Here is a 13472-nt window from a genome sequence, read left to right on the forward strand (position 1 = left end):
AGCTTGGATTTGTGTCTTGTGCTTTCTGCACACCTTCACGATCCTCCTCTGCGAGGGGGGATTTTGGAAGGGGGGCGGGGGGGTGCTCAAATTGAGAAGGGGAGGGAGCCCACAGATGCAAGTACCCCTCTGGCAATAATAAAAATTCATTCAAGTGGGCTATGTCTCCATCTTCCATGTACTGATTAGACTTAACAAGAGTGGAAACTTGTGTAGACCATATTTATGGTATTAACAAGCAGTTAAAAGATTTATCCTTCTTCTGATCAATATTGTTCCTGCCCGGTCCATCCCCCCCACCCCCCGGGCCCTCCCCGAAGGCTGCAATGACAATCGCCTTCATACTTTTTCATCACCGATCGAGGTGGCAAAACCCTTTTGTAATTTTCATTAGCCCAGTAAACATGCAATTAACATGCAGCACTGTGGTTAACTTAATTCCTGTTTTAAGGCAAGGACAAGCAAGAAATGGAAGAGCGTTTGTTCCATTTGTCAAGTATGACACACTCCCTACCCTAACAGTTTCTTAAAATAAAAGCTCGGCTCCCCACCACCACGACCACCACCCCTCTTTCCAGAAACCCCCCACACTGACACACACACACACACAAAAAGGAGCAGGAATCCATTAGTTGGAGAGTATTCTCCTGCCAAATGCGGTATAATGTATTCCAAATTTTCCCAAGCCCTCACTGTACCGGGGTCCCGTTCCCCCCACTCCCCCCCTCCCATCCCGAGGAAGGGGGCTGACTCGCTGATATTTCTCGTGGGTGAAAGATTCAGCCTTTTCCTAACCGTATTTTTTTTTTTAATAAAATAAAACTAAACGTGCTTCCCATGACTAAAAGTTGCCATGTTTGTGAAGGGGGTGGGGAAAAATGTCTCCAAGGGTTTCAATTAGCAACAAATGATTATTGCAACGGATTTTTGGTAATGAAAAAATGTGGAGTACCTCTTTCGAGCTGGGATCTCAGGGGCAGTGAGAGAGAGAGAGGGGGGGAGAGGGAGAGAAGGAGAGAGAGAGAAAGAGATTGCTGATTAGCTCGGATTCTTTCCCAACTTGCTTTAGCGTGTGCTTGCGTTCCCTGCCGACCCTACACAGGACACTATATATTTTTTCCCCTTCGGTGCATGTGTTGATAGTCCAGCCTGTAGTTGTTTGCGGTTGGCTTTTTTTTTCTCCTTTTCCTTTTTTTTTGTTTTGTTTTTTTTTTTTTTTCCTGCCGGGGAGGGGGGAGGTGGGAAAGGGGGGGAGGGGGGGCTGAAATCAGTCGCATCCATCCTACCCCCACAGTCATTAACTTAGGAGATTTCCCTCTCTTTTTTTTTTTTTTTTCTCCCCAATTGGAAGGGTGGGTTGTGAATATTTTTCTTTTTTTTTTCCATTTTTTTTTTTTTTTTTTTTTTTTTAAGTCTCGCCTTTCCAGCTCCAAACAAGGTGTAGCGAGACGCTCTTCCTTCTAAGGAATGAAATGAGACAAGGATCACTCAAAGACATCTCCTACCTTGGGCTTGGGGATTTTTTCTTAAAGGCAAGGCGCACATTCCTAAGCAGCTGTGTACAAAGCCCCCCCTGAAATCTTGTCTGTGTAAAGTTAGAGTGTGTTCAGGGTGTTTTTTTTTTTTTTCCTCTCTCTCCCAAGGCTGATCGCTAATAATACATCGAAAGCACTTCCCTTTAGGTTGTGGGAAATCTATTCCCTTCACCTTGCTTCCTTTTTTTCCCCCCCCCCGAAGGCTGTAACTTTACTTTTTTTTTTTTTTTCGCTCTTTTTTTTTTTTTAATCAGTTTGCACAATCGCTTAGATAAACACCAAGAAGGAGACTTCTCTTTAATTACCCAACGCACATCTTTCTGGGGGGCAAACAGCGGTCTGATTTTCTTTTTTTTTTTTTTTTATTTGTTTGTTTCACCTGCCAAACTAAAGGAGAGGTAGAAAAAGGAAGATGCAAGCGATTTGGGACCTTGAACAAGGCAAATATGGTTTTGGTATGTTTACTTATAGTTTTTTTTCTTCCTTCTTCTTTGACACTTTTTTCGGGCAATGTGTTGTGATTCTTGTGTTTCTCTTTTAAGGAAAACAAAAAATCCAAAAAAGCAAATGTTAGCTAACGTGCGTCTTAAACGATCGTTTCTAAGGTTACGTGGGTTGCTCTAAGGAGGGGAAGAGGGGAGGGGGGCAGACCCAAGTATGTGTAATTGCAGCACCATCAGTTAGCACGTCCTTTAGCTAAATAAAGCAAAGCAGCAAACAAACAAACAAGCGAACAAACCCAACGAGCGGACCCGGCTTCCAGGTCCGAGGCAAAGCGCTTCCAAGTCATTTCCCCAGGAGCAGAGCCCGGGAGATGCCGCCCCTGCCCGGCGCCGGGGCTGCTCGGGGGGGAGAGCGGACCGACCTGCTCCGGAGGGTGGGAGGGCAGGACGAGGCTCTTAACTTTAAGTGATAGGTATTAAACTGCCCGGGATCGCGTGGCCATGGGCAGCTAGCAGCGTTTATTTGGGTGGGGGGAAGGAAAAAAAAAATAAAAAAAAGGTCGGTGGTGAAGGTAGGAGCCGAGATCCCCTCTCCCCCTCCGGTCCCTTCCCTGGTTAAGCAAGTACAATGGAAAGAAGCTGGAATATACTCACCATCCGAAGGTGTGGTTGGCAGTTCGGCTGAGGCTTTAAGGCAATTATTTATCCTTTTTTTTTTTTTTTTAAGTATTATTGCAAAAGGCGTAGATCTGACTTTAGGCAGCAGAAGTGTTTTGCTCTGACAACAGCAAGCGAGGCACAGATCCTCGTTAAAAAAAAAAATCACAAAACAGGATCTCCCCCCCCCCCCCCCCCCCAATCCCTTACCACTATCCCTTAAAAATACCTATTCGGCACAGCTCTCGCAGAAACCCTGATGCAGAAATCTTATAGTCCGGTCTAGGAGTGCCCAAGCCAATTAATTTAAAATCCTTAGGAATTAATCAGATTAAAATGTACAGAAGTTTCATTCTCGTATGCATACGTGAGCCAAAAGTCGTTTCCCTTTAAGAGATCCTTTTCTTTTAAAGTTGAATTTTAGGCAGATAAGAGACTTACACTAGGGGGCAGCCAGATACTGTACTTGCTCCAATCTTAAGCAATTTTTTTTCCTCTCTCACAGCATATGCTCTGATTTAGCACTGTAAATTTTTCAGAGGACCCAACTCTGACAGCCCCTGGTGATTTTCAAAGTACCACAAGCCAGTGGTTAAAAATTGCATTGACTTGGAAGTTCAGAGGCACACAATAGGAGCCACTTTCCCTATTCATGGAACTTCAGTGTGGTGGAAGAGAAAAACACACACATACTACATTGAGGGAGAAGAGGAATTCATTGAATTCTGTTAGACGTAACTGCTTTCCACTGAGTTCAGAGCGAAACTCGGTATTTGTTCGATGCTGTATTCATATTGCGATTTAATCTAGAAAGAATTAGAGGACTGTTAGGCAGCTTTCTGCCAGGAAAGCAGCTTCCCCCTCCTTCCTCCTCTCTTTTTGAAACCTAAAGATTTACACCGGCTCTATCCTCAACTCTATTTTAGCAAAATAAATCCTTCCACTCCCTCTCATTAAAATAAATTTACATCTGCAGTAAAATGGCAGGAAGGATGCGTTTGTTTATTTGGAAAACCAACACGGTATCACTTTTAAACCAGAGCATTCCTATTGTCATTAGCCTCGGAGAAGGACAGTGGAGAATCTCCCCCTTCCTTGCGAGGCGCTAAGGTTTCGAGGATTATTTAGCGAAATTAGCTGCAGTTCATTTTTACATTCATCTCTTCTGTGTCAACCCACTCGCAGGGGTGTTTTCAAATAAATAGCAAAGCATCTAATGGTGCTAATAGATAGTTATATCGCTGCATCCCTCGAAGAGCAAATAGTTAATCTGGGGCATTCTTCATTAATGCTTGAGCAATCAGCGTATACGGCGGCTTTTAAGCGTATATCAATGGTTTTTCATTTTTACGATCATACGTTCAAACTATTAATATTGTGGGTCCTGTTAAAACCGCTTTCTCTTCTGATTTCTGCATTTGCTAGGACGGCGTGTATGTTTTTTCATATGGTGAATTAATCCTGTTTACTTTGTCAGATTCGAGACAGGAAAGGTTGGTGTTGGGTTGTGGTTTGGGTTTTGGCTTTTATTTTTTTTTTCCTCAGGAAATTCAGCATCAGCAACAATCTGCGACTATTCTGCATTTTGAACCCCCACCTTCTCCTACCCTCCCCGAGAGGTGACCTCCTCAGCTCTGGGTTGTTTGGAAATCATAAGGCAGGTCCCCACATTTTAACCAGGAAAGATTCCTTTCCCACTTTCCATCATCCCAGTCCCTCCTGGTCACTGTTTCGGGTAAAGGTGTTTGTTTTGTTTTGTTTTTTCCTCCGTGAGGATCAATGGGAACGCTGCAGCCTTGTCTTTGAAACTGAGTCGCAAAAAACCTCTTCGCCCGTGGGGTCTGAACACATCAGGTTTCCAGGCAGGACACACTCAAGTCGAGGTGTTTTTTTACAACTTTCCAACCATCTCCGCACCTGCGGCTTTAGCCACATGTATCATTTCTGCGGCACAAGTGTGTGGGCATGTGGCAACATGAAAAAGTGTGTGTGAGGAGGTGAGGGGGGCAATTAATCCCTCACAGAGTCGTGCCCAGGTCTGTGTCCCCGCGGCCGTGCTCGGTGACCGGCTGGGATGTGAGCGCTCACGGTCGCGTGTGTTCGCAGAGGAGGAATGGTCCGGTCGGGCATTTATCTGTCTGTGTTAACATGTTTTCTATTTTATCACTCCGTCCCTTCGCTTGTTCGAGTGTCTTTTGGCCATTTTCACCGGGAGACGGACTCGAGTCCCCGCTGCGCTGGCCGGTAGCTCCATTCAGCGGGAAATAAACACGTCCCCGTGCTTAGCTCTGTTACCTGCTGATGGTACAGCACGGAGGTCGCGTTACAGTGCCGGGGGACGTGTGGTCACCAAACCCCCGAACCGGCAAAACCCCGAAATAAAGTTAAAGGGGTTGAGCCGAGCCCCGCCGTGGCGATGCCGTGCGAAAGCACGGCTGTCAGGCTCTGCGGAGCGGCGTGCCGGGCTCCGGCGGTGTGTGGAGCGGAGCCGCGGTCCCCTCGCTCCGGGGCGAGCGGGAACGAGCAGCGGTCGGGCGGAGCGGCGGAGCCCCCGAACCCCGCCGGGGCCGGGCTGTGCGAGCGGCCGGTCCCGGAGCGCCGGGCGCGGGCACGCTCAGCTCGGCGCGGCTCAGAGCAGCCCGGCCGGGCTCGGCGCGGCTCCGCGGGCGGCCGGGGCACGGCTCGGGCGGCCGGCGGGACACGGGGCGGCCGCGGCGAGCGCAGGTGCCCAGAGCGGGGCTGGAGGGGCTCCGTCGTGAGACCTCCCCGGCGGGCGCCAGCCCGCACGCCGCTCCCCGACCGCTTTCGGCGGAACCTGCGGCCGCCCCTTCCCCGCGGCGGCGGCAGCGGCAGGACTCGGCTTTTACTTTATTCCGTAGTTTTACCTCGGTTTAGCGCCTGCTTTCCGCTTTGCACCCGCCGCCCCCTCCGACCCCCGAGGCCGTGCCCCGGCGGGCAGCCCCAGGTGAGGCGGCGGCGGCGCCGCGCTCCGCACGCCGGGCTCGCCTTAACCCCTGGCCCCGGCGGGGCGGGAGGGCGCGGGGCGGCGGGCGGCGCTAGGACCGCGCGGGCGGCGGCGGCGGCCATGGCGGGCCGCGCAAGGGCGGCGCGGTCCAATGAGGGCCGGGGGGCGGGGCGCGCGCGCCTGGCCAGTCAGGCGCCGGCCCGGTTGCCTTATAAGGCGCGCGGTCGCCATGGCGACGCGCGCTGAGTTGCAGCAGCCGTGTCAAAGTTCACTCTCCCGCCAGCGGGGCGAGCGGCCGGCGGGGAGCGCGCTCGCCGCTCCTCGGCCCACACGCCGCCCGCACCGCCCGCCCGCCCCGCCCCGCGCCGCCCCTCCCCGTCGCTGCGAGGGGAGGGGAGCGGAGGGGAGCCCCTGCTTCTTTTTATTTTGGGGCGGGGGGGGGGGGGGGGAGCGCTGGCGCGCTCTCCCCGTGGTGATTTTTTTTCCCCTCCTCCCTCCCTCCCCGGCTGAGGAGCGATGCTGCGCGCTGGGTTATGATCCTTCCCTCTCTCTCTCTCTCTCTCTCTCTCTTTCCCTCCTCCTCCTCCTCCTCCTCCTCCTCCTCTCCTCCTCCTCCTCCTCCTCCTCCTCCTCCTCCTCCCGCTCCCCTCTTTTATCATCCTGGCTGGCTGGGCGCTGCTGCGCTGGCGAGTTGACTCCTTCCCTCCCCCCCGCCCCGCGGCCCCCCTCCCCCTGCCCGCGCCGTGAGCACCGGCGGCGCGGAGGCGAGAGCCCACTTGCGAGGCGGCAGAAGCAGCATAAGGCAGCGCGGCGGCGGCGGCGGCAGCGGCGGCGGGAGCGGCGGCGGCGGGAGCGGCGGCAGCAGCACCCGAGCGGCGGCGGGAGCGGGAGCGGCGGCGGGGACGCGGCGCGGCGGGAGCGGCGAACCGGCGGAGCGGGGCAGAGCGGAGCAGAGCGGCGGCGCCCGAGAGGAGGAGGAGGAACAAATAAACAATCATAATAATAATTCATAATAATCGTAATCATAACGATAATAAGAATTTTTTTATAAAACAAAAAAAAGAGAGAGAGAGAGAGAGCGAGGAGGAGGAGGAAAAAAAAAAGCCAACAGCCCCCCCACACCCCCGAGCCCAAAAGAGGGAGCGAGTGAGAGCAAGAGCGCAGCGGCCGGGCGGAGCGGCGGAGAGGAAGAATTAAAGCGAGCGAAGGAGGGAGGAGAGACAGAGCAGAGAGAGAGGAGGAAAGAGGAGGAGGAGGAAAAAAAAAGCCCACAAAAACAAAGCGATCGCAGTTGATGTTGCTGCTGCAAGCTGGACTTCCAAAAACTACGGCGAGACCGACCGCTCTCCGCGCCGAGAAGAGTCTCCTCCGCTGTGCGTGTTTTTTTCCGCTGTGTGTGTAATCTTTAACCTTTTATTCATTCTTATTTTGATGGCTTTCCTGAATGGCTGACTGCGAGCTTCCCTGGACCTGGCCCCCAGACACCCGCCTCTCCTCCTTCAACTACTCTGCTGCAGATCAGCTCTAAGAGAGAGAGAGGGAGATCTTTGAAGAGATTTTTTTTTTCTCCTCTCTCTCTCTCTCTCTCCCCCTCTCTCCCCCACCCCCACCACCCCTTTACTTTGCTCTCCTGGAGCCCAGACAATCGACTCGCACCTCGCCCCCCCGCACACACACCTCCATCGCCCCGTGCTTCTGCACCTTCGCCGGTACCGGGAGATCCCCCCCACCCCGACCCTCTTGAAAAAAAAAAAAAAAAAAAAAAAAAAAAAAAAAAAAAAACCAGAACAACAAAAGAGAGAGAGGGAAAGAGAGAGAGAGAGGGGAGGACAAAAAAATAAAAAGACTGCTGCAAAGCTGATCTGAAAAGCAAAGCAAACAAACTTTGAAAATAAAGGGGGAACAGGAAGTTTGGCAACGGTGTCCAATAGATATGGCAATGGTAGTCGGTGCGTGGCGAGACCCCCAGGACGATGTGCCCGGAGCTCAGGGAACGCAGCCTTCGCAAGCCCCGCCGGTGCAGGGACCCCCGGCCGGGGCCCCGCACACCCCACAGACCCCGGGGCCCGGGGGCCCTCCCAGTACGCCAGCCCAGACCAACCCGCCGAGCCAGCAGAACCAAGGAGACAAGCAGCAGCAGCAGCAGCACATTGAATGTGTGGTTTGTGGGGACAAGTCTAGTGGCAAACATTATGGCCAGTTTACCTGCGAGGGTTGCAAGAGTTTCTTCAAGCGGAGTGTAAGGAGGAATCTCAGCTACACTTGTCGTGCCAACAGGAACTGTCCCATTGACCAGCACCACCGCAATCAGTGTCAGTACTGCCGCCTCAAAAAATGCCTCAAAGTTGGCATGAGACGGGAAGGTATTGGGATTTCATTTGTTTTGCAATTTTTTTTCACTCGCTGCGTTTTGGGGTTTGTTTGGTTTTTCTTTTTAAATTATTTTTAAATAATATATATAATTACCCTTAGTATTTTTAACCTTCCTCTCCAAACCCCAAACCCAACCAGAACCTTTCCTCCCCCTCACCCACCCCCCTCGAATAAACCAGCCAGAAACTTTCTCGTAATGAAAGAAAGCGGTGTTGGGGAGGGTGGGCAGGGAGGCAGGGGCTCTCGCATGCTTTCTCCTGCACTCGTAATTGATTTGTGTTTGTTTTGATTTTGCTGATGGAGGTTTATTGAAAGTGGATTTTTAGTTTCACGCTGCTTAGGAGCGAGATGATGATTCTGACGTGTGGTTACTTTTTCTTCGTGTTTCCTCCTGCATGCTCAGCCTTAGCCCCCCGTCCCCCGAGCAGCCGTGTGTGTGTGTGTATCTGTGCGTGTGTGTACACACACACACGGAGCCTCCCGAGATGCACACAACACACACACACACACACATATATATATATATCCTCCAGCACCCTGCCTTAGATTGCAATTTTACACAGGCGGTTCAAATTACTATTACAATGGGACTCACCCTACCGAGGCTCTACAGCACTCCACTGTGGATTCCCAGCCGGATTTTTCCTCCTTTAAAAATATATATACACACACACACATCTCCACGCGTGTGTGTGTGTATGTACACACTGCCGTGTGCCTGCCTTTCCTGGTTGTTATTACCTCACTTTTCTCTTCTTCCTCTTATTTTCTTGTTCCTCCGGGAGAGACAGGAGGGGGTAGAAGGGATGGGGTGGGGGGTGTAAGGAGCAGTCCAGAAGTAAGTGTGGGGTGCTCGGATCTCTGCAAGTGGAGTCTTTGTGATATAAAATTAGACGGGAAATGTGAGCCTGCAGTTTTCCAATGCGTGCTCTGTGTCTGGACGCTGCTATGTAGGTTAAGGGTGAGGGGGCTTGGGACTCGCCGGGCTCCTCTCTTTGTGTTTCTGCAAGAGTAACTAACCTTGGAATACAGGCGATAACAAATATAAATCAAGCACATTTTTAGGCGTTCTCCCTTCTTGTCGTCTCTCTGCCTCTGAGCCCTTTTTCTCTCTCCTTTTTCTCTCGCTGTCACCGTGTAAATTTATTAACAAAATGAAAGGCCCACTTTCCATGGGCAGCGGGGGAAAGTGCCTTTGGATAATGCCCTCAGCCTCACCAGGGGACCTGCCGGGGATGTTGTGGGGTGATTTTGCCTCCTTTGGTATTTTTTACGAGAGGGGGGGACATATAATACCAGCAGCAACAATGTATTCAGTGGGCGAGAAACGCGTGTGGGACCAGAGCCGGGGATTTCGAACTGAAGTGTTTCTTCCTTCTCCCCTCCTCCCTTCCCATCCCGCTCCCCCAACCTCAAATCAATGAGCTGTTTTAGGTGTAACGGAGAAAAAAAAAAAAAAACACACAAAGACGTATCCTGCATCTCTTGAAGGAGGGGGTGGCGGTGGAGGGGAGGGGGGGATAACTGGACTGTGGTGTGTTTTGGGATGCGAAGGAGCTGGGCTCCCGCAGAAGCCCTGGCCGAGCCCACAGCGTCCCTCAGCTTTTATTGTTGCTTTGACTTGACCCGAGAACTGCGGAGCCTTAGAGCGGGGCCGGAGCTGAACTCTGGCTGGGAAAATGCATGTTCCCCCTGAAGCTGGCCGGGTCCGGGGTCACACAGGCACGCACAAGCACACAAAGCAGGCTGTATTTGAACCAATGGTCGCAATTCAGATATTAATAGCTGTAGTTTCTTCTTTATTTACTGCAGCGGTCCAGAGGGGCAGAATGCCACCCACACAGCCAACTCATGGTCAGTTCGCCTTGACAAATGGGGACCCTCTCAACTGCCATTCCTACCTATCCGGATATATCTCCCTTCTTCTGAGAGCAGAGCCCTACCCCACCTCCCGCTTTGGCAGTCAGTGCATGCAACCCAACAACATCATGGGCATCGAGAACATTTGTGAACTGGCAGCTAGGATGCTCTTCAGTGCGGTGGAGTGGGCCAGGAATATCCCCTTCTTCCCAGACCTCCAGATCACAGACCAGGTGGCCCTCCTGAGGCTGACCTGGAGCGAGTTGTTTGTCCTCAACGCTGCCCAGTGCTCCATGCCCCTCCACGTCGCTCCGCTCCTGGCAGCTGCTGGCCTCCACGCTTCGCCAATGTCTGCTGACCGAGTGGTCGCCTTTATGGACCACATACGAATCTTCCAAGAGCAAGTAGAAAAACTGAAAGCATTGCATGTCGACTCTGCAGAATATAGCTGTTTAAAGGCCATAGTCCTCTTCACCTCAGGTAGGCGGCATTTCTTTGCTCCTTTTTTTTTTTTTTTTTCTTTTTTTTTTTTCCTCCTTCTCCGGGCCCCCCCTTGAGAACTGTTTGCTCTTGCAAAGTGTCATTGCCTGCACCCCCATCCCCACTCCCTGGCCCCCAAGAATCTTCCTTTTAGGAAGTGGTGCCCTGTGCTCTCTCCCCTTCAGGGCCTCGGATCCAAGCATCCCATCTTCCAGGGAGTGCAAATCAGAAAAAAAACGAAATAAAAATAAAATACACACACGCACAATTATATTTTTTTTAAGAAAAAAAATCCAGACAGCCCCAAAATACACCCCAACCCTAGCTGAATAATGCTGGGGACTGGGAGAGAAGGGGCCCGGGAAGAGGCACCCATTCGCCACGAGAGACTGCGCTCTTCCCATTGAAAATAATATTTTATTTAACAGTATAGCTCTGGGTTGTTGCATTTAATGACACGCATCCAAACAGCAGCAAAATCTATTTGATGTTGTTAAATATAAGTCGTCTTATCAGTGAAACCACTTTAAAAAGAGGATCATTTTATGGGCAGCCAGGAAGGGAAAAAAGCCCTGCAGGATTAAAAATTGAATTTAAAAAAAAAAAAAAGTTAAATGCACAAATCTGAGTTTAAAATATGTTCCCTGCCATCCCATAAGATAAAATAAATCAACTTTGCAAAGAGCTGTCTCTGATTTAAACAGAATGTGGCAGTGAGCAGTTCTGTGTCATTTAAGCTAAGGGGAAAAGTTTGCATTTGTACCCAGCAGGAACTGCATAGTCCAAAGCGAGTAGCGGGTGCGAAAAGATCATTACCATAAGTAGACAGGGATAGTATGGAAAAGTAAGAGGAGACTGAAGCTGCCGCTCTGCAGTGTAATTCCGGGGTGGCACAACCATGACTCTCCCGAGGAAAAGACCTCGAGGTGTTTCTTAGATAATCAAAGAGGGGAGGGGAGGGGGGGGGGGGAAATATGTGTCAACTTTTGCTGCCTAGAAATAGTGCATGAGTTATAAAGCAATAATTGAGTGCGTTGTGAAATCTAATTAGCTTGCACTAGAGTTTAACCTGGGTGAGTAATAATCCTGATATTAACTCTGGAGGCTAAATTTTTTTTTTTTTTCTTCTGAGGGGAAAAAAAAATCTGCTCGCTAATTTGTGCAATACGTTATCTCAGATCACTAACTTTGAGGCTGCACTGGCAACCCAGTGTGCTGGAGCCCTCGAAGTTTGGGGATTAAATTTAAAAATACATCTATTTCGCCTGTAACTCATTTGGACGCTTGGGAAAGTGGCCACGCGATAAACATATGAATGGAAGCAGGACCTGCAAAATAATTACTCATCAGAGTTTTTTAAAGCCTGATATCAGGAAACAGGAAAAAAATGTAGTTTATGTGGGAAAAGAAGGGCTCACAATCCGTTCCTTGTTGTGTTAAAGGGGGTCTGGGGAACGAAGTCATTTTCTGGACTTTGTCCAGGTTCTGGGTCGTGACCTAAACTTCCTTTTATATATTATTGCTTTACACATAAAAAACTTCTCCCTTTTTTTTTTTCCTCCCCCCCCCCCCCAAATTACTCGTGCTAAATCCTAAGGTGATCAATGAGCAGGGCGCATCTAGCAACAGGGAGACAGGGATCCCGAGTGGGCAGAGGTGTCCGTGGGGTGCTTATTTTATTTTTCTATCATTTTTCTAGGATGCATTTTCCCTCTCCCTCGCTCAGCCGCTCAGCGAGGATCCCACACACGCTCACATCCCTCCCCAGCCCCTGCCCAGCTCACACCCACACCGAGGAGTTTATTTCCAATCCTGCCTTTTCTCCCAAATCACTTTTTTTTTTTTTTTTTTTTTTTTTTTTTTTTTTTTTAGCCTTCTGAGAAAACAATCGTCCGATCCTGTCGTAACTGTTTAATTTATGACTATTTTCAAAATGGGAGGCCTGGCGTGTAAATTGCCTCCCAACTAGATAAACGTTTCTTGTTATCTGATTCTGGGGAAGACAGCCGCATGCAAAAAAATATAGGGTGATGCTTGCAGCTTCTGCAGCACCCCAATAACCCTCCCTGATGTAAAGCAGACTCACATAGATGCATATAATGTTTGCTGCAGCCTCTTTTAAGAGGGAGGGGGGAAGAAATCTGGGTTCTAATGACTCGCAGAATATGCATGTGTTAGCCCTGTGCCTAGGAAAGCCACAGGGAGGTCAGGTCACAACCTGTGCTCTTTCAGCACAGACGTCTCTGATTTAAAGGGAACTTATTGTATTTTAGCGTATCAGGAAAAAAAAAAAAAAAAAAAAAGAGAGAAAAAAATGTCCAGACCCTATCAGGGAGTTTTCTTCTTGTAAGGGCCTTTAGGTTTAAAAAGAAGAAGAAGAGGAAAAAAAAAAAAAGAGGGGGGAGTGGAGGGGGGAAGAAAGAAAGAGAAAAGAAAAGAGGGGGGAAAAGAAACAGCTCAAATGAACAGAGAGATCACAGTTTGCATGGCTGCCTCTGAATAGGCTAAACTGACAAGATCAGTTTTAAAGGGCCACTTAAATCAGTTTCAAAGACTGAAGAAAAACGCGTTGTCTTCTTTGGGGGAGAATCTGTTGCTGGATCCGGGGCGCCATTATCTTTGGCTGGGCCAGTTTTTTAATATTATTATTATGATTTCTATCACTATGAGTAGTATTCCTTCTCATTGCAGGGTTAGGCTCTCCCCAATTATTTTCCAAGGAGGGGGGGTGTGGAGAAATAGTGGCTCCCTTTCCCCCCTTTCGACTCCAGCCTTCCCTGCCCCCCCAGCCTTTCCCCCAAAAATTACAGATATATGAAATTAGGCTTGGCCAGCATCTCCTTGCCAACCCCTCAGGTCTGTCGTGCCATTAGAAATCTCGACTCTGGGAGCTGTGCTCAGTCCTAAAGGAGACCCTCTAGAAGAGAGAGAAACACAAACACACGTACACACACATGCACAGAGAGATTGTCCCTTTTGGTAGAACCCACTTAAACTCTGGGGGGCAAGGTGATGGCGCACGATCGATTCTTAATCCTAGACATTTAAAAGCAAAAAAAAAAAAAAAAACCAACAAAAACAAATTAAAAATTAAAAAAAAAACCAACACAAACCACCAAAACCTTTTTAATCTGATGATTGCTTTCTTTTTTTTTTTCT

At 49.8% G+C, this 13472-nt stretch overlaps 1 protein-coding gene across 2 annotated transcripts in view; it reads left to right on the plus strand.

Moving 5' to 3' along the window:
* Positions 1 to 1486: 1486 nt before the first annotated feature.
* Positions 1487 to 13472, plus strand: part of NR2F2 (nuclear receptor subfamily 2 group F member 2) — a 13969-nt gene continuing 1983 nt past the window's right edge. The window contains exons 1-2 of one of the 2 annotated variants that reach the window (XM_066196660.1): positions 1487 to 1990; positions 9786 to 10313. In XM_066196660.1, coding sequence (XP_066052757.1) covers positions 1948 to 1990; positions 9786 to 10313 — 571 coding nt within the window. In that variant the 5' untranslated portion in view covers positions 1487 to 1947. Of the gene's footprint in view, positions 1991 to 6462; positions 7964 to 9785; positions 10314 to 13472 lie in introns of those variants that run through there. The other variant, XM_066196659.1, reaches the window with a different exon arrangement.

This window comes from Chamaea fasciata, unplaced genomic scaffold (assembly GCF_029207755.1).
Source record: "Chamaea fasciata isolate MVZ Bird 193981 ecotype frontalis unplaced genomic scaffold, bChaFas1.0.hap1 SCAF_14, whole genome shotgun sequence".
NCBI lineage: Eukaryota > Metazoa > Chordata > Aves > Passeriformes > Sylviidae > Chamaea > Chamaea fasciata.